This window comes from Chlorocebus sabaeus, chromosome 10 (assembly GCF_047675955.1).
Source record: "Chlorocebus sabaeus isolate Y175 chromosome 10, mChlSab1.0.hap1, whole genome shotgun sequence".
Taxonomy (NCBI): Eukaryota; Metazoa; Chordata; class Mammalia; order Primates; family Cercopithecidae; genus Chlorocebus; species Chlorocebus sabaeus.
The window spans coordinates 9888695-9916343 of record NC_132913.1 but is presented as its reverse complement, the minus strand read 5'-3'; the positions used below and the strand labels follow the sequence as shown (position 1 = coordinate 9916343).

Below are 27649 nucleotides of genomic sequence, written 5' to 3'. Positions count from 1 at the left end.
GGAAGCAAAGGTTACACTGAGCCAAGATCGTGCCACTACACTCCAGCCTGGGTGGCAGAGTGAGACTCTGTCAAAAAAATTAAAAAATTCAAGAAGCCAAGCTTCAAAGTTTTGTTAAATATAAAGCTAATCCCTTTAATCTAAAATATTAAAGGAATCATCTATTAAAAAAATGACAAATAAAGCTGAAACTGTACCTCAGGAATTCAATTTTTAAAATCTTGATTTATAATTAAGAAAAAAAGGGAAGTAGGAACTAAAAGGTAGTTTCCAGGTTTCGGTAAAGCAACCAGCAACACTTGGCTGAGGAGTCTATGTTCCTGAGATCACTGGTGGAACCAGTACTTGCTGAGCACCCACAACGTTCCATACTCTGGGCTCCAGATGTGAACATGCAGGTGCTGCCACTACACTTAGAGAACTTACAAGCCATAAGACATGGCCCTTGAGTGCAAAGACCACCTCTATTAAGTCATATAACATATTAGAGCTTGAGGGCTCCCAAGAGATGATCTAGTCTAACATCTGCATCGTACAAACAGGTTAACTGAGTTGTCCATGGTTACAAGCAAGTTAGTGGTAAACTCCAACTTCCTGACTTTCCTTCACACTAATCTGTCTTTGCTCAGGAATTACTTCACCAAGAGTCAAGTCTGAATCTTTCACTCCTCTGTAACTCTGCAAATGTCATTCTGGAAAAACTAACCAATCTTCAAACTTCTCATTTCCTTTAGACAGTGTTACTACTTTCTTCTTCTGTCTTCCCACAGAACTCTGTATATTTGCATTACTGCACACATTACACTGTTCTGTAACTTGTTTATTTATCAGTTTCCTCTCCATAGACTACGAGCTCCTTGAAGACAATTACTTTCGCACCAACCTAATAATTTAACATCCATGCTAACCCAGTTCCATCCCAAACCTCCTTTTCCTATTAGGAGCCTGACACTATTCAAGTATCCGCCCTCTTTCACATGGTCACATGCTTCACTCAAGGGAGGCCCCCACTTCAGACCAGTAGGTTAAGCATGATATTCAAAAGAAATCATGGACACTCGTTTTCCAGTGGTGCTGAGGTGGGCACGCAAAGCCACTCTGGCAAATGTGATGAAAGAAAAGTCTGCTGGGGAGCTTCTGAGAAAGGTTTCCTTCCCCAAGTGAAAGGCACAAGAAGATACTCTCCTTCCCTAGACATTGCCTTAACTACTGCTGGATTTATTTGAGACACTAGATTTCCTTGGAGAACTTTAGGTCATTTGAGTCAGTTTCCAATTACTCTTAGAAGCATCCTAATATGCACATAGAAAAAGTGGTGGAGTTGTGACTCAAAAACACAGACAAGGTGATTTCACAGACCTTAAAAATGTAACAACCATAGATAACAGATAACATCTGACTGAAAGAGGAAAAGCTTTCAGCTTTTTTTTTTTTTTTTTTTTTGAGATGGAGTCTTGCTCTGTCACCCAGGCTGGAGTGCAGGCAGTGGCATGATCTTGGCTCACTGCAACTTCTGCCTCCCGGGTTTAAGCAATTCTCCTGCCTCAGCCTCCCAAGAAGCTGGGATTACAGGTGTGTGCCACCATGCCCGGCTAATTTTTGTATTTTTAGCAGAGATGGGGTTTCACCACGTTGGCCAGGCTAGTCTCGGACTCCTGACCTCATGATCTGCCTGCCTCAGCCGCCCAAAGTGCTGGGATTACAGGCGTAAGCCATTGCACCCAGCCCGCTTTTGGCTTTTAAGAACTAGAACAGTATAAATATGCCCACTCTCACCCTCTTATTCAACATAGTACTGGAAGTCCTTCCCAGAGCAATTAGGCAAGAGAAGAAATAAAAGGCATACAAATTGGAAAGAGTAGGTAAAATTGTCCCTATTTGCAGATGACATGATCTCATATACAGAAAAACCTAAAGATTCCACCAAAAAACTCTTACCACTGATGACCGAAATCAGCACAGTTACAGGATACAAAATATACAAAAATGAGCAGCATTTCTATACACCAAACAACAAACTAGCTAAAAAAGAAATCAAGAAGGCAATTCCGGCAGGGCACAGTGGCTCATGCCTGTAATCCCAGCACTTCAGGAGGCCAAGGTGAGTGGATCACCAGAGGTCACGAGTTTGAAACCAGCCTGACCAATGTGGTGAAACCCCATCTCTACTAAAAATACAACAATTAGCCGGGTATGGTGGTGCACGCCTGCAGTCCCAGATACTCGGGAAGCTGAGGCAGGAAAATCGCTTGAACCCAGGAGGCGGAGGTTGCAGTGAGCTGAGATTATGCCACTGCACTCCAGCCTGGGCAAAAGAGCAAGACTCCGTCTCCAAAAAACAAAAGAAGAAGAAGGAGGCAACTCCATTTATGACAGCTACCAAAAATAAAATACCCAGGAATAAATTTAACCAAAGAGATGAAAGACCTCTACAAGGAAAACTACAAAACACTGATAAAAGAAACTGAAGAGGATACAAACAAATAGAAAGACATCACATGCTCATGGGTTGGAGGAATTAATATAGTTAAAATGACAATAGCAATCTACAGATTGAATGCCATTCTACCAAAATATCAATGACATTCTTCACAGAAATAGAAAAAAAAATCCCAAAATTTGTATGGAACCACAAAAGACCCTGAATAGCCAAAGCAACCCTGAGCAAAAAGAACAAAGCTAGAGGCATCACACTAACAGACCTCAAAGTAAACTACAAAGCTGTAATAACCAAAACAACCTGGTACTGTCATAAAAACAGACACATAGGCCAATGGAACAAAATAGGGAACACAGAAATTAATCCACGTATCTACGGGCCAACTGACTTTTGACAAAAGTACCAAGAACACTCACTGGGGAAAGGCCAGTCTCTTCAATAAATGATACTGGGAAAACTGGCTATCCAGATGCAGAAGAATAAACTAGATCCCCATCTCTCACCCTATACAAAATCAAGTGTAAATGGATCAAAGACCTAAATGTAAGACTCAAAACAATAAAACTACTAGATGAAAACATTTAAGAAATGTTTCAGGACATTAGTCTGGGAAAATACTTTATAAATAAGACCTCAAAAGCACAGGAAACAAAACCAAAAATGAACAAATGGGATTATATTGAACTAAAAAGCTTCAGGGCAACCAAGAAACAACAAGATAAAAAGACAAGCTACAGAATGGGAGAAGATATTTGCAAATTACTCCTCTGACAGGAGATTTTTTTTTTTTGAAGCCAGTCAAATTTAGCAGTGGGGAGTCATACACCAACTTTAGTGACACTATGTTAAATTCTGATAACTCATTACCATTGGACCAGCCAGACAGGGGGTTAATATCCAGAATAAACAAGGAACTCAAATATCTCAACAGAAAAAAATACATATATCCAATTTTAAAAATCGACAAATAATCTGAACAGACATTTCTCAAAGAAAGACATACCAATGACCAACAAATATATGAAAAAATGTTCGACATCACTAATCATGAGGGAAATGCAAATCAAAACCACACTGAGGTATCATCTCACCCCTGTTAGGTTGGCTATTATCAAAAACACAAAAAATAATAAATGCTGATGAGGATGCAGCAGAGCAAAGGGAACCCTTATACACTGTTGGTGGGAATGTAAACTAGAAGAGCCACTATGGAAAACAGTATGGAAGTTCCTTAAAAAACTATAAACAGAACTACCATTAGGATCCAACAATCCCACTAGTGGGAATTTATCCAAATGAAAAGAAATCAGAATATGGAAGAGATATCTGCTCCCCCATGTTCACTGCAGCACTATTCACAACAGCAAAGAATGAACCTACATGTCAACAACAGAGAATGGATAAAGAAAATGTGGTATATATATTCAATGGAGTATTATTCAGCCATGAAAAAGAATAAAATCCTGTCCTTCACAGTCAACATGGATGGAACTAGAGGGCATTATGTTAAGTGAAATAAGCCAGGAACAGAAAGCTAAACACCACATGTTCTCACTCATATGTGAAGCTAAATAAAAGTTGATCGCATACGTTAAAAGCAGAAGAGAGGATAGCAGAGGCTGGGAAGGATAGGAGGAAGAGAGGAGTAGGAAGAGATTTGTTAAAGAATACAAAATTACAGCTAGACAGGAGGAATAACTTCTGGTGTTATATACCACTGTAGGATGACTAGAGTTAACAGTAATATAGTTTCAATTAGCTAGAAGGAGGATATTAAACGTTCCCAACACAAAGAAATGATAAATGTTTGAGATGATGAATATACTAATTACCCTGACCTGATCAGTACAAATTATATTCATCAAAACATCATTAGGTATCCCACGAGTATGTAAAATTATTTGTCAATTTTTACAAATAACTTTTAAGAAAGAACAAAATTGTAGTGACTAGACTCTATCACCTCTCATCTCTTTTAACACTCCCACCATCCAGCACCAATGCGAAACACGTAAGCAGCAACTGATAATTTCAGCTAAGTGAATAAACAGATGAATGAAATAGAATTTTAGCCAGAGTTTTAAGACAGGTAGGATAGGCTGGGCGTGGTGGCACAGGCCTGTAATCCCAGCACTTTGGGACGAGGAGGCGGGTGGCTTACTTGAGGCCAGGAGTTCAAGATCAGCCTGGGCAACATGGCAAAACCTTGTCTGTACAAAAATACAAAAATTAGCTGGGCATAGGGGTGCACGTCTGTAGTCCCAGCTACTTGAGAGGCTGAGGTGGGAGGACTGCTTGAGCCCAGGAGGTGGAGGTTGCAGTCAGCCGAGATAGAGCCACTGCACTCCAGCCTGGGTGACAGAGCAAGACTCAGTCTCGAAAATAAATATATGAAGACAGGTAGGATAAATGTTATATCTAGTGATGAGTGAAGTATTAGGGCCACAGGTAACATATTTAAAAAACAGAGTACATACCAGAGCAAAGGAGTCCTGTGACTTTTTAAGTCCAAACCAATCTCAAAAGATTGAGTCAATGAAAATAGCACAAAATATTCTATTTCTGTAAGCCCCTTCTACAATGTCTATAGCACCTATTAGCAGTTGTGCAAGCTTTCCACTCTTCCTTCCATCTCAACCTTGACCCAAAGGGGCCACCCTCTAGGGAAATGAAAAGAGAGAGTAAGGGGATAGGGATAGGGGAGGAAGCAGAGAGAGGAACACCACCTCTTCAGCACTTCAAGTTCAATCTAGTTTTCATTCACAAAAACTGTCTTTGAAAGGTAAAATGGTCAACCTTCATTCACAATTCATTTGACCCATGGGACCTGGCCCCCACCCCCAGCCCCTGCCAAGGTCACATGAACAGCCTTGACCTTTATATCCTAAAGGATATCCTCTAGGCCATTACACACAGGTCACAGAAAAGTCCTTGACGACCTATTTCTGTCCAGATACCTGGGCCAGCTTCACAACAGTGACCTGAAGGTAAAATGCTCCACATCCTATTACCAATTCAATCCCCCAGAGAAAATCAGTGAAGACATTTGTTATTTATAAAGGGCAACTCACCAAGGTCTCAGGACCTATTTGCTGCAAAACACAATATACACATTAACTTCAAGGCTACAAATGCTTGCCAACTTTCCAGCAAAAAAAAGCCTCCCCTTATCTGTTCACTTGACCTTCTGTCAAAGTGCTAAAGGATAAGAATTTTTTGATCTTCAACGAGTATCAAAGAAAACTCTACTTTCTCCAGAATGAAACAACCCAAGGCCATAATCTGATTGAGTATCTTACTGGAAACCAAGGAAGCATGCTGACTGCTCACAAGGCATTTTTATAAGGGTCAATTTTGATCTACCAGTGCAGCCCAGCCACCTCCAAAAGTGCCTTCTAAAGCACAGCTTACCTTGTAATTGCTAGAGTTCACCCAAGAGGTAGCAAGTCCATCCACAAGTTTATCTAACATGGTCTGGTCATGCTCAAGGTCAGCAGACTTCTGTTTGTCTGAGAAATAGTCTATCAGTTCTTGGCCAACCTGCAATCGTTTCCCCACATCCTTCTGCAACACCTGCGCCAGGCAGGACTCCATGCGAGGCTCCATAGTGGAATTCAAATCCAGATCCAGCAAAAGCTAGAGGGCAGTCAGGATGACTCCCTCCCAGCAGACGTATCTGGGAGGTTGCCTCTTTGTTCGCTGAAGGTTACTAAGAGCCTGTGTTTCAAAGATGCAATCTGGGGAATGGCAACAATGCACCATGTGTGTCTGAAGAGCAGCTGGTAGGATATTAAAAGTCCAATTTAAATAACCAGTAGGAGATAAAGGAGTGAGTGGCAGAGTGATGTTCTACTATTGGGTCTGAAATACTTCATAATTCAGCAGTCCATTCTGAAAAGTAAGAGAAGAGAACGACAAATTAGCACAGATAACACAACACTCAAATGTTACGAAACATTAAATCAAAGACAAAGCAATTCATGCTGCAGAATCATTTATAATCACAAGCAGAGTGAGAAGCACGAACGGCTTGGCAACCATATCGGAATAACATAATTATTATTTTTATCAGGAAGAACATCGAAGCCCAAAGAAGAGCCAATGAGCCACACAGTTGGCGGGTTGATGTTTTCCACAGTTTCCCAGCTTATAAATGCACCAGTCAGGAAAGCAATCTTCTGCTTTAGCTAGAGTATTTATTTGTAACTTCAATTCTATTTCCCACCAGAAATCTAACATCACTCTGTGTCTGAATCACTGTAGGTACTGCAGCTTATTGCCTTACTCTCAGTCTTCTTTAAAAAAAAAAAAAAAAAAACCAAGTATGGGAAATGAGGAAGGCTCCACAGAAAACACTGTTGACCAAAGTGGCTGGCTTGGTCACATTAAACAAAGTCAAGGGCAGCACCTACATCACACTACTTTACAATGGAGTAAGTGGTAGCCTCCACCTCCTCCTCCCTACAACAAAGAAAAGAAAGACACAAAAAGAGAAAGGAGGTGGGCGCAGTGGCTCACGCCTGTAATCCCAAAACTTTGGGAGGCCGGGGCAGGCAGATCATTTGAGGTCAGGAGTTCGAGACCAGCCTGACCAACGTGGTGAAATCCCGTTTCTACTAAAAATACAAAAATCAGCTGGGCGTGGTGGCAGTGCCTGTAGTCCCAGCTAATCAGGAGGCTGAGGCAGGAGAATCGCTTGAACCCACGAGGTGAAGCTTGCAGTGAGCCAAGATCGCGCCATTATATTACAGCCTGGGTGACAGAGCACAACTCCGTCTCAAAAAAAAAAAAAAAAAAAAAGGCCGGGCACGGTGGCTTACACCTGTAATCCCGGCACTTTGGGAGGCCGAGGCAGGTCAGGAGTTCAAGACCAGCCTGGTCAACATGGTGAAATCCCATCTCTACTAAAAATATAAAAACCAGCCAGGCGTGGTGGTAGACACCTGTAATCCCAGCTACTCGGGGGGCTGAGGCAGGAGTATTGCTTGAACCCAGGAGACGGAGGTTGCAGTGAGCCGATGAGGTGAAACTGTACTCCAGCCTGGGTGACAGAGCAAGACTCTGTCTCAATAGAAAAAAGAGAAAGGCAACAGGCTCATATTCTGATCAGTTATTGACACAGTATTCTCGGCTGACAATAGCACCATTTGGGCCTAGTGTTTTGATATTAAAATTAGGAGATTGCAAAATCATGTTTGAGTAGGGCAAAATACATGATATGGGAAAAGTACCCAAAACTGTTTTAACTACCCAAATTGCATAAGCTCTGTCGTTAACCTATAGCTGTTGGAGCATTGTACACATTTATTTCTTACTTATCCTAAAACCATTACTTAATTCCTTTCATTTTAAACCAAGAAGACCCATAGGAAACCTATCCTCAAGATTTAGTACCTCCCTGATACTGTGCCAAATTGAAGTTTTTTCCACACCAATAGTAAGTCCCAACTTTCAAAGTTTCCAGAAAATATATCTTTGTTTTCTAAATAAAGTTAAAATTCTCAGTAGAGTAACTCACAGTCTGAACACAGCAATTCTCTCCCTTTCTAATACCACCCCATCCCCATCCCTCATCTCAACATAAAAACATTGAGATTCTTTCTGAGGTATGGAATCACATACATCAAGTCACTCAGTGAGGAAAACCCTCCTTCAAAGCCCCAGCACATAACTACCCATCTTCTACTTTACTGCTTCCAACAACACAGAAGAGTGAGGGAGGGATAGCGTTCAACAGGACTTAGTATCCCACAGAGCAATCCTTCCTTATATCGAGGAGAGATCTGCTTTCCAGTCACTTCCAAATGCTGGAACTAGTCCCTCCTTCACAGGCAAGAGCTTCAAAAGCAGCTATTATCCTTCATTCCAATTTTTAGTACAAATATAATACTTCCAGTTCCTTTATCATCTCTTATGTTGGACTAGAGAAGGTATCAATGACATGGGAAAACTTAAGAAACCAAAAGGATTTCTTCCAGACCTAATATTAGTCCAAGAAGCACACCAAATAAGCACCAGGCTGATGGTATATTAAAAATGGGCACAAATTCTTTGCTACTCCTCCCTCACCAAGGTGGAGTCCAAGTCCCCTCCTGCAGTGACTCTGGGCTTAACCCTGTGAAATCAGCAACTACAAAAGCAAGCAGAGACTTGCTATGCAAGCAATGGAACTTGCCCTCTTAGAATGCTGCCCTGGGATGGCCATGCTGTAAGGAAGCTGGTCTAGCCTGTTGGACATGAGAGGCCACGTGGGGAACCAACATGCTCTGACCAACAGCCAGCAGCAACTGCCAGACATGTGAGTGAAACCATCTGGGACCATCTACCCATTCCAGTCGTCATCCGACTGCAGTGATGCCAGTAAGTGTAAGGAAATAAGCAGAAAAGCCACCAAGCCAAACCACAGAATTATGAGAAATAACACTTCATTGTTGTTTTATTTAAGCCACTATATTCACAGCAGTTGGTAACACAGTAACAGATAACTGATATACTCCTTCTTCCCCTAAACAACTATCATTCATTTTCATTCATTCTCAGTGAAAAACAATTTCATAGTGTTTACTCCTTCAAGGGGCCTAAAATGAACAGATACTAACCAATAATAATAATAATAATATAATAATAAAATGTAAGGAGCTACATGAGGTGTCAGGTTCTGTGCTTATGTAATACTGATTTATATAATACTATCTCTAATTCTTCAATTTTATAAAGTAGGTGTTAACATCCTTATTTATAGATTAAGAAATTGAGGTAAAGTAAAGGTAAGCAATTTTCCAAGGTTGCATGGGAAATGAGTTTCCTTCCCCCACCTTGAAAACATTATTAGAAGTCTTAGCCTAATTCTGTTTTGACTCAAGAGGAGGTCAGATTTCCGGTTTAGCTAGGAAGCAACAGGCAAGAGAGCAAGGTCTCCATTTCTTAAGTAAACACTAGGAAAGATCCCATTTGTTCAGGTCTCCCTACCATGATTTATAAATATATATCATAAGAAAACCTCCCTTTCAACTAGAATTGAATAAGATTTCTAACAAATAAGCTTATGCTTCTTGAACGTAATTATGCAACAAAGGCTTTGTACACTCAGAAATAGGTCACAAATTCCTATGAACGAAATGCAAACAATGAAAGAGACTGGAAGCCCCTAGGCTTTCAGCAGATTGAATTCTCTCTTCTTTTTCTTCCTAATTTACAACAAGGTAACTATTATCTCTTACACTTATTCTTACTAAACTGAGGTTTCTGGACTTTTTTTATGCTTTTGTGTGTTTTCTACATCTCTATTTTCAGGGAATATTGATCACATAGTTCCAAATTCACAAGGTACAAAAGTGCAAGACCTGCCTTCCACCCCTGACCCTCCCAGCCACCCAGTGTCTCTCCTTAAAAGCAAGTAATGGCCGGGCACAGTGGCTCACGCCTGTAATCCCAGCACTTTGGGAGGTCGAGGCGGGTGGATCACGAGGTCAGGAGATGGAGACCAGCCTGGCCAACATGGTGAAACCCCGTCTCTACTAAAAATACAAAAATTAGCTGGGCATGGTGGCACGTGCCTGTAATCCCAGCTACTCGGGAGGCTGAGGCAGGAGAATCGTTTGAAGCAGGGAGTCAGAGGTTGCAGTGAGCGGAGATCACGCCACTGCACTCCAGCCTGGCAACAGAGAGAGACTGCATCTCAAAAAATAAATAAATAAGGCCAGGCGCGGTGGCTCACGCCTGTAATCCCAGCACTTTAGGAGGCCAAGGCGGGCGGATTACGAGGTCAGGAGATCGAGACCATCCTGGCTAACACGGTGAAACCCCGTCTCTACTAAAGAATACAAAAAATTAGCCGGGCATAGTGGCGAGCGCCTATAGTCCCAGATACGTGGGAGGCTGAGGCAGGAGAACGGCGTGAACCCGGGAGGCGGAGGTTGCAGTGAGCTGAGATTGTGCCACTGCACTCCAGTCTGGGGGAGACAGCAAGACTCTGTCTCAAAAAAATAAATTAAATAAATAAATAAATAAATAATCAGCAAGTAATGTCACCAGTTTCCCATGTATCCTTTCAGAAATATTTTTAACTATCAAAACAAATAAATATATGTGTTCTCCTCCCTGTATCCTCTAGGAAGAGTTTTCTAAACATTTACAATTAAATCATAAAAAGAGAAATCAAAAAATAATTGTATTTTAAAATGCAGAAAACTTAGAAAATAAGAGGAAAAAAGAATGACTTGGAGGAGTAAGAGAAGGAGGAGGAGGAGTTACAGGAGGAAGAGGAGCTGGAGGAGGAGGAGGATTTAGGACAGGAAGAAGAACTGGAGTAGGAAGAGGAGTTACAGAAGGAAAAGGAACTGGAGAAGGAGAAGTTGGAGGAGTTACAGGAGGAAGAGGAACTGGAGGAGGAGTTGGAGGAGTTACAGGAGAAAGAAGAACTGGAGGAAGAGTTGGAGGAGTTACAGGAGAAACAGGAACTGGAGAAGGAGTTACAGGAGGAAGAGGAACTGGAGAAGAGGAGGAGGAGGAGGAGTTACGGGAGGAAGAGGAACTGGAGGAGGAGGAGGAGTTACAGGAGGAAGAGGAAATGGAGGAGTTAGAGGAGTTACAGGAGGAAGAGGAACTGGAGGAGGAGGAGTTGGAGGAGTTACAGGAGGAAGAGGATAAGGAGGAGGAAGAGTTACAGGAGGAAGAAGAGGAGGAACTGGAGGAGGAGGAGTTGGAGGAGTTGCAGGAGGAAGAGGATGAGAAGGAGTTACAGGTCGAAGAGGAGCTGGAGGAGGAGTTACAGGAGAAAGAGGAACATGAGACGAAGGAGGAGTTACAGGAGGAAGAGGAACTGGAGGAGGAGGAGGAGTTACAAGAGGAAGTGGAGCATGAGGAGGAAGAGTTACAGGAGGAAGAGTAACTGGAGAAGGAGAAATTGGAGGAGTTGGAGGAGGAGGATTTGGAAGAGTTGAAAGAGGAGGAGAAGGACCTGGAGGAGGAGGAAAAGTGGAAGGAAGAGGAAGAGGAGGAATTAGAGAAGTTGGAGAGGGAAAAGAGGAGGAGGAGTTGAGGGAGTTGGAGGAGAAGGAGAAAAAGGAGGAGAAAGAGGTGAAGTTAGAGAAGTTGGAGGAGGAGGAAGAGGAGCTGATGGAGCTGGAGGAGGAAGTAAAACTCTTCCATCCACCCATATCCTGCCCAGGCTCTCCATGAGGGAAAGGTAGAATAAGGAAACCTAGGTCTTGTTAACCATAACCAGTGGTCACTTATGGCTAAGCTAAGTAAAAATCAGGTCTATTATATTTAAGACATAATGGGAGGCACTAGGATACAAAAAAAAAAACAGGACTCAGCCCTTGCCTGCCCTTAGTGAGATCATGAACTACCGTTTACAATCCCTGCAGTCGGTTCTATCATCAATGTTCAAAAGAGTAGTGTTACAGAGAATTATCTTACAGCAGTGTTCACATCAGAGATTATTCAGAAGGTAACACTATTTCTGAGTCCAAAAAAAAGTTCAATTTTCATACATTTTCCTAAAGAACATGAGAGACATTAAAATGATACAGAAGAAACAGTAGAGGAGGTGACAATAGCAAAACATCTTTATTCTTCATCAGGGAAAGTTTTCTCCTTTAGCAAGATCTACTATGAAGGCTACTGAACACATTAAATGTCACTGTATCAGTCACCTGAGAAAAGGGACACATTTCGGATATTTCTTAAAAAATGGTCCAATTCTTCCCAAACCCAAACCCCTTTCATTCCCCAACACCAACATTCTATGCCCCCACTACAGTAGTTAGGTTCCAAGCATCTCAACCTTTTCCTGTCACATCATCTTGGTCCACAGGGACAAAACAAAAGTCAAGACAATTGTCCTAGTCTTGCTCCTTTATAGCACCCTGGAAAGTAGAAATTATCGGAGGAACCAGAACAATAGGCCAACTCTGCTGCAGGCCAACAGGAAGAAGTTTAAAAATACCAACTTCAACAAAAAGGAAGAAACACACAATAAAAAAAGACATCTTGATGTAATGAAAAGAGGCATCAAGTTGGGAATTTTGGCCTCTGGTCTTGACTCCTGAGTGGCACTGTGGAGAATACCAGCTCTAGCATGCATCCAATAAAATTAGGAATGGAAAAGGACATGCACAGAGCCTTTAAAAAAAAAAAAAATAGCACCTATCTCCAGCCCCTTAATTACCATATCTACCTGTGGCACTTACATACACTATCAGTAAAGAACTATTAACAATGGGGGATGGAAAGAAGAACAGAATCAACCATAAGCTCTGACAACTTTTTTAGTCTACTGTAGACTTCTTTGTAAGAAATTAAAAGTCGGACCATTTATACCTAGTAGCTTAAAACAATCATGAATTAATATTTCTCATAAGTCTACGAGGTGGCTGGGCTGAGCTGGGAAGATTCTGTGCTAGCCTTTCCTGGGATTATTCATGCAGCTGAGTCATTTGGCATTTTTACTGCAGCTGAAGGCTCTACAGTGGTGTCACTCACATGTCTGGGACTCTGGTGCTGGCTTTTGGCTGGGCCTCTCTCCACACATGATCTGTAACCACTCAGTGGCATAGCCTAGAGTTCATCATGTAGTGGCTGGAGCACTCCAAGATGGCAAAGGGGGAGGCTACCAGGCCTCCTGAGGCCTGAGATCCACAACTTGCATGTTACTTCTGCCATAATCTATTGGTAAAAGCAAGTCACAAGGCCAGTCCACATTGAAAGTGTGAGGAAACCAGGGGCGGTGGCTCACGCCTGTAATCCCAGCAATTTGGGAGGGCAAGGCAGGTGGATCACCTGAGGTCAGGAGTTCAAGACCAGCCTAGTCCACATGGTGAAACCCCATCTCTACTAAAAACTAGCCAGGCGTGGTGGTGCACGCCTGTAATCCCAGCTACTTGAGAGGCTGAGGCAGGAGAATCACTTGAGCCTGGGAGGCAGAGGTTGTGGTGAGCTGAGATCACACCACTGCACTCCAGTCTGGAAGACAGAGTGAGACTCTTGTCTCAAAAACAAAACAAAAGAAAAAAACAAAAACAAAAGTGTGAGGAAATGGATTCTACCAATCAATAGGAGGAGCTACAAAATATTGTGACATGTTTTTCAATCTAACACATATGTACGCAATGAGTATTTGTAGAATGAATAAATGGATGGAGTGACTATATTCACATACCCTGTTTATCCATTACCAGTCTATCTCAATCACTTTTATTTACTCATCAACTTATCAAATATAAAACCTCACTATAGAATATACTAAAGAAATAGGTCTATGACTTCACTTGAAAGAGCTTCCAACATACTTGGAGAGGACAAGACATACATACACACAAAAGGCTTGTCAATGTCGGAGGTCAACACAAACACAAGATGGATAATTGGTAGATTTAACGAGTAAAATATTGCACCTGCCAAATATGGAATATGAATAAGTACTATGAAAATTCAGAGGAAGGAATGGATTACGAAGGCTTGGAATGACCAAGTCAAAACTATATAAACAAGATTCAGCTTAAGCTTTGTGTTAAAATGTGGCTAGGATGTGCATTCAATAGTTATGGAGGCCAGGTCCAGTGGCTCACACCTGGAATCCCAGCACTTTGGGAGGCCAAGGCAGGCAGATCACCTGAGGTCAGGAGTTCGAGACCAGCCTGGCCAACATGGCGAAACCCCATCTCTACTAAAAATACAAAAATTAGCTGGGCATAGTGGCGCACGCCTGTAATCCCAGCTACTTGGGCAGCTGAGGAAGGCGAATCACTTGAACCCGGGAGGTAGAGGCTGCAGTGAGCCGAGATCACGAAACTGCACTCCAGCTAGTGTGACAGGAACAATCTCAAAAAAACTCCATCTCAAAAAAACAAAAACAAACAAACAAACAAAAAAATACTTATGGCACTTAAGGAAAAACAGCATAAGCAAAATGAGGGAAGTGAAGTGTGGTAAGGCAGATACAGTGAGATACCTGTGAGATAAGTAGGCATTATTATTCTCATTTTGAAGATACAGAACTGCAACTCAGAAAGGTTAAAGAAACAAAAACAGGCCAGGCGTGGTGGCTCACACCTGTAATCCCAGCACTTTGAGAGGCCGAGTGGGGCAGAAGTTTGAGACCAGTCTGGCCAACATGGTGAAATCCTGTCTCCACTACAAAGATAGAAATTAGCAGGGTGTAGTGGCACACTATGAAAATTCAGAGGAAGGAATGGATTACGAAGGCTTGGAAGGACCATAATCCCAGCTACTCAAGAGGCTGAGGCAGGAGAATCGCTTGAACCCAAGCGGTAGAAGTTGCGGTGAGCCAAGATCGTGCCACTACACTCCAGCCTGGGTGACAAAGCAAGACTCTGTCTCCAAAAATAAGAATTAAATAAATAAATAACAAAAACCAAAAAACCTGCCTAAGGTTTTAAAATAACTGTCAAGCAATAATTCAAAACCAGATCTGCCTGGCCCCAAAGTTTGTGTTCTTTTCACTATACTACAAACTCCACTGAAAGTTCAAAGCATGGGCATTTACTAACTGAAACATGAAAATGTCCCAGCTACAGCATGTGAGACGGAGAAAATTAAGAAACATGAAGTCAAATCATAAATAAGGAATTCAAGAAGCCTTAATAAAACAATATTCCATACGAAAGTATCAAGAAGGAATTAAATTACCAGCACCAATAAATCAATAACCACATTTAAAAATCTCCCTGGGGTCAGTTGCGGTGGCTTACGCCTGTAATCTCAACACTTTGGGTGGCGGGAGCAGGTGGATCACCTGAAGTCAGGAGTTCGAGACCAGCCTGGCCAACACGGTGAAACCCCATCTCTACTAAAAATACAAAAATCAGCATGGTGGCAGGCATCTGTAATCCCAGCTACTCAGGAGTCTGAGACAAGAGAATCGCTTGAACCTGGGAGGCGGAGGTTGCAGTGAGCGGAGATTGCACCACTGCACTCCAGCCTGGGCAACAAAGAGCAAACCTCTGTCTCAAAAAAATTTAAAAAAAAAAATCTCCCTGGAAAATAGGATTGAAAGAGGGTATGATAATTTAAAGCCAGTTCTGGAAGAAGGTATGATAGTTTCATGCCAGAAAGAAGGTATGATAGTTTAAAGAAGGTATGATAGTTTAAAGAAGGTATGATAGTTTAGAAATTAGCAGGATTTACTCACACTAAGTCAGCACGTTTCTTTCAATAAGACAAGCTTTTTTGCATTAGGATGATTTCTGCAACAATTACAATATGATTGAAAACGAAGAAAGACAGATGCGCTGCCATGCCCTGCCAGCAGGAAGTCTGTTCTTAGTCTACCTGTTCCTTCTGTCCTTTCCTTCTCTTTTTTCTCCCTCCCACTGTCCCACTCATTTTGAGGCCCACACATTCACTCAGTGAGCAAGCATTTACTCTGACAGGTATTGAACTACGCTAACTACTAAAAATCACAGAAAGTAAAGACTTCATCAAGGCCTTCAAGAAGGTCACTGCCTGAAAGAAGAAAGAGACAAACACAAACAGTCAAAATAGTATGTGGACAAGTCTTAAACCAGAAGTTTGCAGAAGGTGCTGTAGGTAGAAGAGAAAGGAAGATAAAACTGCCTGAGGGAACTCAGTAATGCTTCAACCCGGAATTGCAAGGATGGGGCACTGCACCTATCAACTAAGCACCACGCAGCTCAGCACTGGGGCAGCCCCAGCTCTCATCTGTCAGTCACAGGTCCTTCCCTGTCTTCCACTGCAGACTCACACTCCAGCGTCCCTGACTCCCTTCCTATCTCCTCTCAGCTTCCTTAATGGTTTCAGCACCCACACAGATGACAACTCCTCCTTTCTGCCTCCTCAGACCTTTGACCTTCCAGTTGTCTACTCCCAGGAATCAGCAATTTCTCCTCTGCTAGCTCATTCCCAGCAGCTTGTAAATGTCCTCTAAATCACTCATCTTACAAAGGCCCTCTCTTGAGCTCACATGCCTTTCATCAATGACACCATCAACAGTGAAGCTTCTTTAAGCTGTTGTCTACACCAGCCAGCTCCACTGATGCACTTCCTGTCCCCTCCGTAGACCCTCTGATCTGGCTCCACTCGCTCACTCCACAAGAGTAGTTCTTATCAGGATCACCAATGACAGCCATGTTGGCAAATCCAAGGAAGACTTTTCTGTACTTAACAAACTGCACCCCTCAGCAGCAATCCAAAGTTGATCGCCCCCTTCCTTCTTGAAAAATTCCCTACTTGTGTGAAAATAAATGCTTCTGCCTTCTTGCTACTTCTCTGGTTGCATCTACTAAACCATCTCTCATCTCTACCCACCTTCCAGATCTCTGTTGGTGGGCTCAGTCCAGTGCCTCTTGTCCCCTCATGCTGCTCACTCCAAAATAACCAGCATCCATTCCCATGCCGATAAACTGATGTCTCCCAAATTTGTATCTCCAAGCCAAATACCTCTGGGCTCAGTCATATACACTGGCCTCCTTTTGGTTCCAAACTCTTTACTACTTCAGGGCTATTGCTTATGTTGTTCCTTCTGCCAAAAACTCTCCTTACACCTATATCGGCCCAGCTACCTCTTTTTCATCTTTCAGACTTCGGCTTAAATGCTGTCTCCTCAGAGACCTATTGGAAGGCCATTCTAGGGGTACTCCCTTGTCACTGCATGCTGTTCTCTACTTTCAAGCACTTAAGGTGCAATTCTATCACATATTTTCTGTCTGATTTCCCAACAGGACTGTCAGCCTCAAGAAGGTAGGGACTTAATTTATTTTGTTCACCTAATGCCTATAATGCCTGTTGCAAACAAGGTACTCCAGAAATACTTGTCCAAAGAATAAAGTTTGCTCGGGCTGAAAATCAAAGGACAAACAGTCACTGGCAGTCATAAGTTGAGTTCCATTCTTTCTTAGAAGTAGAGGTAAGGGAGAAGGCAGAAAACATTACAGGTAAAAGGAATGTGCAAATACGTAGGGACAAAGCACAGACGCAAGAGTTTGTGGCCTGTTCAGAGGAAACAAGCCATCCAGAAAGATCACAGAACTGGTTCCCAACCTGTAAACATTACTGATCCCCACTCCTGGGGTGAAAGGGGAAAGTTATTAAAAGGATGTCTGAAAATTATTCCATACATACACCAAGAATTACCTATACAGACAAAATATTCATATTCATGTTTCAATACTGAGAAAGTATTCATATTTTCAAGCTTACCTTTATGCATTATGAATGTATCATGAATTTTTAACACAAAAATAATTTAAAAAGTGCTTCGAAATTCTTAGTTTGATGTTTTTATTTCAATTAACAAATACTAGAAATTCTACTAGAGTTTTCTAGAGCTCTGTAATTCTAGATACTAAGAAGATGAAATAATTATCAAAAAGCCTGTAAAATACCAGTCAGGCATACAACAGAAAGACTGGACAGAGATAAGACCCAACAGTCAATTTCTAGCACCAAAAGTCAACAGTGCTTTGGTCTTGCAGGGAAATCTATACAAGTCATCTCTGAACTGGAGAATGTAGAAACTGGATGAATATATAATTGTGTAACTAGGAAAGAACATTAAAAGCTGGAATTACTCAAGTATATTCAAGAATATTCTGCAGTAGGGAAAAAATCAAAGTTAAACTAATTTTCTCTCATTCTGTATCCCTCACTCCAGTGTGCACAATGATTAACTACAATGTAATTATGACAAAACCCAACCACAATGTAAAAGCACCAAAATGAATAAAAGGTTCAGGCTCACCACATTACATTAAAAAGGCAGGTCACGTGAACAACAAAATAAAATCATTAACATTGGTTAATTTTCAGCTGATAAAATTACAGGTTCCTTAATCTTATCTTTGTGCTTTCCTGTGTTTTCCAAATTTTTTCTATGATGAATACATATTACTTTTATAATTACAACTAGAAAAACGGTATTCAAAACTCAGGCACTATCATTTCATAGTGGAGGGAAACTTACCTTTCAATACTACGGAATATAGTGAAGTAAACAATAAGAAAAAAATTCCTAAGAAAATGGAGCTAGCAGATCAGTTATTTCCATAAAAACATGTTGTGAAATACTACAGGCTGGTCAACACAAATAACTGTAAAAAACAAACAACAACAAAAAAAGGCTACTGCATTACAGTACACTTGCCATCAGAAAATAACAGAAAAAAATACTACACAGGTGTCAGATAAGGTACTCGTGATTAGAATTTACCTTCACTAGTATTTTAATAAAGTAAATTTTTAAAATCCTCTCAGATATTTTAAATATATATTTTTCCCTAAATGTGAACTGTAAAAGTAGAACACAGTTTTCATTCTATTTTTTCTCCTCCTGTGGCAGATTTAGGCTATTGGATTAAAATTGCTTCTATTTTTTTCTACTCCTTGAAACTCCCTCAAAGATGAAACAAGATGGACATCCACTGAGAAATGCTGAAGCTTGGGGATGGGTATTCCAAGGTTTGTTAAAATCTCTTTACTTTTATATCTGTGAGAAATTATCCAGGGCCGGGCTCCGTAGCTTACGTCTGTAATCCCAGCACTTTGGGAGGCCCAGGTGGGTGGGTCACCTAAGGTCAGGAGTTCAAGACCAGTCTGGCCAACAGAGCGAAACCCTGTCTCTACTAAAAATACGAAAAGCAGCCGGGAGTGGTGGCGCATGCCTGTAATCCCAGCTCCTCAGGAGGCTGATGCGGGAGAACTGCTTGAACCCAGAGGCGGAGGTCACTGTGAACCAAAATCACACCACTACACTCCAGCCTGGGCAACAGAGCAAGACTCTGTCTCAAAAAAAAAAGAAAGAAAGAAATTATCCAGAATTAGTAGGACCAGTGGCACATGCCTGATTAGGGATCAGAAATTACCTATAATCAAAGTGGCATCTAATTGTGCTTTTGATTTTCATCTAAGGACTAAGGATACTGAGCTTCTTTTTTTTTTTTTTTTTTTTTGTTTTTGAGATGAAGTCTCACTCTGTCGCAAGGCTGGAGTGTAATGGCGCGATCTCAGCTCACTGCAACCTCTGCCTCCAGGGTTCAAGCAATTCTCCCACCTCTGCATTCCGAGTAGTTGGGACCACAGGTACGTGCCACCACACCCAACTAAATTTTGTATTTTTAGTAGAGAAGGGGTTACACCATATCGGCCAGGATGGTCTCGATCTATTGACCTAGTAATCCACCCACGTTGGCCTCCCAAAGTGCTGGGATTACAGGTGTAATCAGCCTGGCCTTGAGCTTCTTTTCATGATGTATTAGCCATTTGGATATCTTCTTTGGAGAAATATCTGATCAAATCCTCTGCTCATTTGTTAACTGGGTTATGTGTCTTTTTACTGTTGATTTTAAGAATTTCTAAAATATACTTTGGATAAAAGTCCTTTATCAGATATATGACAAGCAAATACTTTTTCTCATTCTGGGATGTCTTCATTTTCTTGATGGTGCCATTTGGAAAAAAAAAGTTTTCCGTTTTAATGAAGATCAATTTATCTGTTTTTCTTTTAGTGCCTACGTTTTAGCTGTCATACTGAAGAAGCCAGGCATGGTGGCTCACACCTGTTAATCCCAGCAGGTTTGGGAGGCCGAGACAGGAAGATTGCTTGAGTCACAAGTTTGAGACCAGCCTGGGCAATGTGGCAAACCCTATCTCTATAAAAAATTCAACAGTTAGCTAGTACATGCTTATAGTCCCAGCCACTCGGGAGGCTAAAGTAGGAGGATCGTTGACCCAGCAGGAAGTCAAGGCTGCAGTGAGCTGCGATCCCCCTACTGTACCCTAGCCTCAGCGACAAGAGTGAGACCCTGTATCAAAAAAAGAAAAAAGAAACCATTGTCTAATACAAGGGCATGAAGATTTACAACCATGTTTTCTTCTAAGAGTTGTTTTTTCTTTTTTAATAGAGATGGCATCTCACTATGTTGCCCAGGCTGGTCTTGAATTCCTGGGCTCAAGTGATCCTCCCACCTTGGCCTCAAAAGTGCTGGGATTACAGGTGTGACCCACTAGGCTTAGCCTGAGTTTTATTGTTTTAGATCTGACATTTAGGTCTACGATGAATTCTGAATTTATATATATAAGCGAGGTAAGGGTCCAAATTCCATTTTTTGTTATGTGGATATCAACCTGTACCACCATCATTTGTTGAAAAAGGTATTCTTTCTCCACTTAATTGTCCTTGCACTTTGTGGAAAATCAATTGACCATAAACGGAAGGGTTTAGTTCTGGATTCTCATTCTATTCCATTGATTTATATGTCTATCTTTAAGCCAATATCAGAATGTCTCAATTATTGTAATTTTGTAGTAAGTTATGAAAGTCCTCCAACTTTTTTTTCAAGATTGTTTTGGCAATTCTGGGTCCCTTGCATTTCTACATGAGTTTTAAGATCGGCTTGTCAATTTCTGCAAAGTAGGCAACTGGGTTTGTTTGTTTATTTGTTTGTTTATGAGACGGAGTCTCACTCTGTCAGCCAGACTGGAGTGCAGTGGCACAATCTCGGCTCACTGCAAACTTTGCCTCCGAGGTTCAAACAATTCTCCTGCCTCAGCCTCCCAAGTAGCTGGGATTACAGGAGCGCACCACCATGCTCGGTTAATTGTCATATTTTTAGTAGAGATGGGGTTTCACCATGCTGATCAGGCTGGTCTCGAAGTCTTGACCTCACATCTGCCTCGGCCGCCCAAAGCACTGGGATTATAGGCATGAGCCACCACACCTGGCCTGGAATTTTAATAGGGATTGTGCTAAATCTATATGGGGAGTATTACCATCCTAACAATATTAAGTCTTCCAATCCCTGAACACAGAGTATCTTTCCATTTATTTAGATCTTTCAATGATGTTTTACAGTTCAGAATGTAAGTTCTGGCCAGGCACAGTGGCTTACGCCTGTAATTCCAGCACTTTGGGAGGTCGAGGCAGGTGGATCGCTTGAATTCAGGAGTTTGAGACCAATCCGGGCAACATGGAGAAACCTAGTCTCTAAAACAAACAAAAATTAGCCAGGCTTGATGGTATACGCCTGTGGTACCAACTACTCAGGAGACTGAGGTGGGAGGATCACTTGAGCCCAAGAGGCAGAGGTTGCAGTGAGCTGATATTGTACCACTGCACTTCAGCATGGGCAACAAGAGTGACACCCTGTCTCAAAAAAAAAAAAAAAAAAAAGGAATGTAAGTTCTGCACTTCTTTTGTTACCTTTATTCCCAAATGTTTTATTCTTTTTGATGCTATTTTGAATGGAATTGTTTCCTTGGTTTCATTTTTGAATTATTCATTGTAAATGTATAACAATAAAATTACTTTCTGTATATTGATCCTGTTACTCTGAAACTTTGAGGAGCTCATAACAATCTTACAGTGCATTTTAAGATGTTTTATATACAAGATCATGCCATCTACAAATAGAGATTCTCTTACTTCCTTTCCAATATGAATGCCTTTTCTTTTTCTTCCCTAATTGTCTCGGCTAGAACCTCCAATACAATTTTAAAGCTAAGTGTCAAAGAGACTATACCTGTCTTGGTCAGGCACAGTGGCTCACACCTATAATTTCAGCACTTTGGGAGGCCGAGGTGGGTGGATCACTTACGCTCAGGAGTTCGAGACCACCCTGGGCAACACAGTAAAACCCCGTCTATATAAAAAATATCTCTCTATATATAAATTTTTAAAAATTATAATGACTATATGTCTTGTTCCTAATCTTAGGACAGCATTCTGTCTTATCATTAAGTATATTAGCTGTAGGTTTTCACAGATGTTTTATCACACTGAGGAAGTTCCCTTCCATTTCTAATTTTTTGAATGTTTTTTATCATGAAACAATGTTGGATTTAATCAAATGTTTTTCCTGCCGCTATTGAGATGTTCATGTTGGTCTTGTCCTTTATTCTATTACATGGCATGTTACATTAATTTACAGATATTAAGCCAACTTTGCATTCCTGGGATAATTCCCACTCGGTTACAGTATAGAATTTTTCTGATATGTTGCTATATTCAGTTTGCAAGTATTTTGTTGAGGTATTTTACACCTACATCCATAAATACTGTTCTGTAGTTTTCTTGTCTTCTGATGTCTTTGCCTGGTTTTAGTATCAGCCTAATAATGTCCACACAGGATAAACTGGAAAGTAACACCTCTTCTTTATTTTGAAAGAGTGTGTGAAGAATTTGTGTTGATTCTTCTTTAAATATTTGGTGGAATCACAAAATGCAAAGTTATCTGGGCCTGAGCTTTTTTGGGAGGGGCTTTTTTATTGTTAATTCAATCTATTTACTTTATTGGTCTATCCAGATTTTCTATTTTTTGGGAGGTTGAGGCAGGAGAATTGCTTGAACCCAGGAGGCAAACGCTGCAGTGAGCCGCCATTGTACCACTGCACTCCACCCTGAGTGACAGAGCAAGACTCCATCTCAAACAAACAAAAAATACTTTATTTCTTTTCCAGTCAATTTCAGTAGTGTCTTTCAAAGACTGCATACATCTCATATGTGTTATCTAACTTGTTGGCATAAAACGGTTCCTAGTATTTCCTTATAATCTTTTTTAATTTCCATATAAGGTCAGTAGTGATGTCCTTTCTTTCGTTCCTCATTTTATTAATTTATTAATCTAGCTCAAGGTTTGTCCATTTTGTTGATCTTTGCACAGAACCTATTTTTGGTTTGATTTTCCCTACTTTTTTTTCCCTCTATTTCATTTATTTCTATTCCAGTTTTTATTATTCTATTCCATCTGCTTGCTTTGGATTTAGTGTGTTCTTCTTTTATTAGTTTCTTAAGGTGGCAGATTTGACATCTTTCTTCTTTTCTTAATTCAAGCGTTTATAGCTATAAATTTCCCTCTGGGAAGTGCTTTGCTGTAACCCCTAGCTTATGATACATTGCTTTGTTTTTTGCATGAAGCATAGTAGGCCCTCAATAAACATCCATTGTTGAAAAACGAGTGGCAGGGTTTTTCTTCTTCTTGTTGTTGTTTTTTGAGATGGAGTGTCACTCTGCCACCCAGACTGGAATGCAGTGGGCAGTCATGTGATCTGGGCTCACTGCAACCTCCACCTCCTGGGTCCAAGCTATTTTCCTGCCTCAGCCTCCCAAGTAGCTGGGATTACAGGCACCCACCACCACGCCCAACCCAGCTAATTTTTTGTATATTTAGTAGAATGGGGTTTCGCCATGTTGGCCAGGCTGGTCTTGAACTCCTGACCTCAGGTGATCCACCTGCCTTGGCCTCCCAAAGTGCTGGGATTACAGGTATGAGCCACCGCACCCAGCCCAGGGTTTTTTTGTTTGTTTTTCAATTGTGGCAAAACATACATAAGATTTGCCATTTTAACTATTTTTAAACATACAATTAATTCGGTGGTATAAAGTACATTCACATTGTTTGCAACCATCATCATCATGATATGATATATTTTGTCTTCATCTCAGAGTATTTTCCAATTTTCCTGTGACTTTTTCTTTGAATCGTTGGTGATTTCAGTTTGTGTAGTTTAATTTTCACATATTCTGAATTTCCCAAATTTCCTTCTGTTATTGATATCTAATTTCATTTCATTATGGTCAGAGAACATAGTATGATTTCCATCCTTTAAATTAATTGAGGCTTGTTTTATGGCATAACATATGGTCTATCCTGAAATGTTCCATATGTATTTCAGAACAATGTGTATCCTACTATTATTGGAAGGGGTGTTCTATAAATGTTTGTACCTTAATGATTTAAAAGTTTGCCTGTATCTAGATCAGGTTTACAAAAAAAAAAAATTGTCAATTATTTCAATTTTAAAATTTTCATTTTATGACTTTCTATACTAAGTATTCCGTGTGCATATACAAATAAAAAGAAAGTCTCCCTTCAAAAATAAAAATGTTTCTGGTAACACATGAAGAGTTGGTTTCTAACACTGAAATCCACTAAAAAGCTAAGCACAAAGGAGCACATATGCTGGCTTGAGAGACTTTCCTTCTTTCTTTTTTCTTTTTTTTTTTGAGAGGGAGTCTCACACTGTCATCCAGGCTGGAGTACAGTGGCACAATCTCGGCTCACCGCAACCCCCGCCTCCCAGGTTCAAGCGATTCTCCTGCCTCAGCCTCCCAAGTAGCTAGGATTACAGACACCCACCAGGCCTCGTTAATTTTTGTATTTTCAGTAGAGACGGGGTTTCACCATGTTGGCCAGGCTGGTCTTGAACTCCTGATCTTAGGTGATCCGCCCGCCTCAGCCTCCCAAAGTGCTAGCATTACAGGCGTGAGCCACCGCGCCCAGCCTGCTTGACAGACTTTCTAAGAGGTTCACGAAACAGAAAAATCCCCAGACTTAGGTGAATAAGAAAATAAGAGAACAGGCCAGGCCCAGTGGCTCACAACTATAATCCTAGCACTTTGGGAGGCTGAGGCGGGAAGATCATCCTGGCCAACATGGTGAAACCTCATCTCTACTAAAAATACAAAAATTAGCTGGGCATGGTGGCAGTGCCTATAGTCCCAGTTACTCAGGAGGCTGAGGCAAGAGAATCGCTTGAACCCGGGAGGCAGAGGCTGCAGTGAGCTGAGATGGCACCACTGCATTCCAGTCTGGTGACAGAGCAAGACTCTATCTCAAAAAAAAAAAGAGAGAGAGAGAGAGAAGAGAAATCTGATATGTCATTTGATACAGTATGACAGCTGACATGGCCATCCCAAATTTCCCAAGGGAGCTAGGTTATACCCAGTTGAAAAAAAAGAAAACTCTATTAAGTCCTGGGTATTTAATGTGAAGACAGAAGGTGTAAGAAGGATGAGAATTTAAAAAAACAAGAGAAGTCTTTCTGTGTTACCGAATAAAGAAGTCAAGCTATAAATAATTAATACACCAATAGTTTAAAACTTGCCTTTCATTTCATCAATAAAATAAGCATAGCTACTTCATATTTGAAGCAGTACCTTCCAATGTGTTCAGTGATCATACAAATGCTACTTTCTCTATCCCCTACAAAATCTGTCAGATTATAATTATAATGCCTATTTTACAGAGAAGAAAAGATTCAGAAGCAAAGTGACTTCTGGGGTCACACAGCAAGTATGAAACAGAACGAGGATTTCGATTCCTTTTTTGTTTTGTTTTGTTTTGTTTTGTTTTGTTTTAGAGAGATGTGGTCTTCCTATGTTGCCCATGCTGGTCTCGAACTCCTGGCCTCAGGTGATTCTCCCACTCTGGCCTCCCAAAACACTGGGATTACAGATGTGAGCCACCACACCTGGCCAGAACCAAGATTTGAATTTTGCTTTCTAACTCAAAATCCAGGGCTATTTTCACCAAAGTGCAGCTCCTCCTTCTCACCAAAAACAGACACACATCTCTGAGTACTTTAAGACATACATATCATTTAGGAAAAAGACCTACAAAAGAAAGATATATGCACCATATTTAATGTTCTCAAAATAAGAGCCGAAAAGCTTGAATATAGAGGAACAACTAGTACCTGGCCCAGCACCACATACTGAGCAAGTGATCCACAAAGAATAAATGAAGAGAAAGAACCATCACATGCATTCTCATAAGTAGCTTAGGACAGTAATCGGCAACATTTAGTTCAGAGAGTTCAGGACGTCCCATAGATGCCAATGGCGAGCCAAAAGCATGATCAAAAATAGGAAAAAGAGAGGAAAACTAGGAAAACGTAGGGAAAGAAAAAGAGGAGAAACAACAAAATATGCGTAACCATTGGGGGAAACTGGGTGAAGGGTAAACATGAACTCCCGTACATTTTTTGCAATTGCTTGTGAATCTATAATTATTTCAAAATAAGAAGTTAAAGAAAACAAAAGAAGAAAAAAGTGGAAAGACAGACATGAAATGGAAAGGCTCTTGTTCCCAGTTTCCTAAGTTCATGGAGTACCTAATGTACCAGGCAATCTGCCAGGCACTGCCCTCGACAAGCTCCATGTTCACTGCAGAGAGAGAGACAAGTAAATAATCTATTCCACCACAGTATATCAAGATGCTTTCCTGCAAGGCTCTACTTTTCTAATTCCTTAGCAAACATGGATAAAAGAAAGGCTACAACAGTGAAACAAATATAAGGGCACCACTAGATAAAGCTACATCTTAGGCGTACCTGAGCATGAGAATGCAGGCCTTGCTTATTGTCCCTCACCATCCAAGCATATTTACCTTGCTTAGGCAAGATTCATACTCCTCAGTATGAATCTCATGGACGAGGAAAATGTGCAGAGTCATAGACAACCTTCAAAGATAAGGAACTCTGTGTCTGCTAAAGAAAGAGAACTTCATTTTGGGCTTTAGAGATTCATTTATTCATTGACAATTTAGATCTTATTATGTTACTTCAAACCCTTTCAATGCAATTTAACTGACCTGTCAGGGAAAAATAATGTGGAACGTCACCTGAGCAATGACAAAGGCTACTGAAAAGATAATTTCATATACTATAAAATAAGCAATTTTATACACTGTATACAATTTCATATACTATGAAATACTGTGAAATTTCATACCCTGTCTACCACTATTCAATCATATTTCAAGCTCATATACTTTTAAGTCTGTACTTTACTAAGCTTATACCTAACAAAAATTTGCTATATTTCTCAGATAAGCTATAGAAAGACACTGCTTTTACTAAAATGAAATTTTTATAGTTATGTTTTATGGACTTACAAAAAATAAATTCCAAAAGAAAAGTGCAAAAAGAGAGCTGTGCCTTAATAATGTTAGTATAAACTGGGTTGTACTACATACAGCAGCTCGGTTTCCAAAATGAGTTGTGATTGCCTCAATATTTTTCCAACATAAACTTATTCCTATTCAACATTAACATGGTTTTCCTTAAAATATCAAAAGACCTAACCATCACTCTAGTCCTACATTTTCAAAAACGGTCACTTAAGAATGTAATTGAGGCCATGCACGATGGCTTACACCTGTAATCCCAGCACTTTGGGAGCCTGAGGCGCAGGGATCACTTGAGGTGAGGAATTCGAGACCAGCCTTGCCAAAGGCTAAAAACACAAAAAAATGAGCCAGGTGTGGTGGCGCATGCCTGTCATCCCAGCTATTCCCAATGCTGTGGCACAAGAATCGCTTGAACTAGGGAGGCAGAGGTTGCAGAGTCAAGAATACACCACTGCACTCCAGCCTGGGTGACAGAACAAAACTCCTGTCTCAAAAAAAAAAGAAATGTAATTGAATATAATCAAATAAGCAATTTAATGCA

At 40.8% G+C, this 27649-nt stretch overlaps 1 protein-coding gene across 21 annotated transcripts in view; it reads right to left on the bottom strand.

Annotated features, from left to right (window-relative positions):
• Window positions 1–27649, bottom strand: part of CLASP1 (cytoplasmic linker associated protein 1) — a 309125-nt gene that overhangs the window by 260867 nt on the left and 20609 nt on the right. For all 21 annotated transcript variants that reach the window (XM_037988107.2, XM_073019596.1, XM_037988110.2 and 18 more), the window contains exon 2: window positions 5852–6331. In XM_037988107.2, coding sequence (XP_037844035.1) covers window positions 5852–6046 — 195 coding nt within the window. In that variant the 5' untranslated portion in view covers window positions 6047–6331. The remainder of the gene's footprint in view (window positions 1–5851; window positions 6332–27649) is intronic.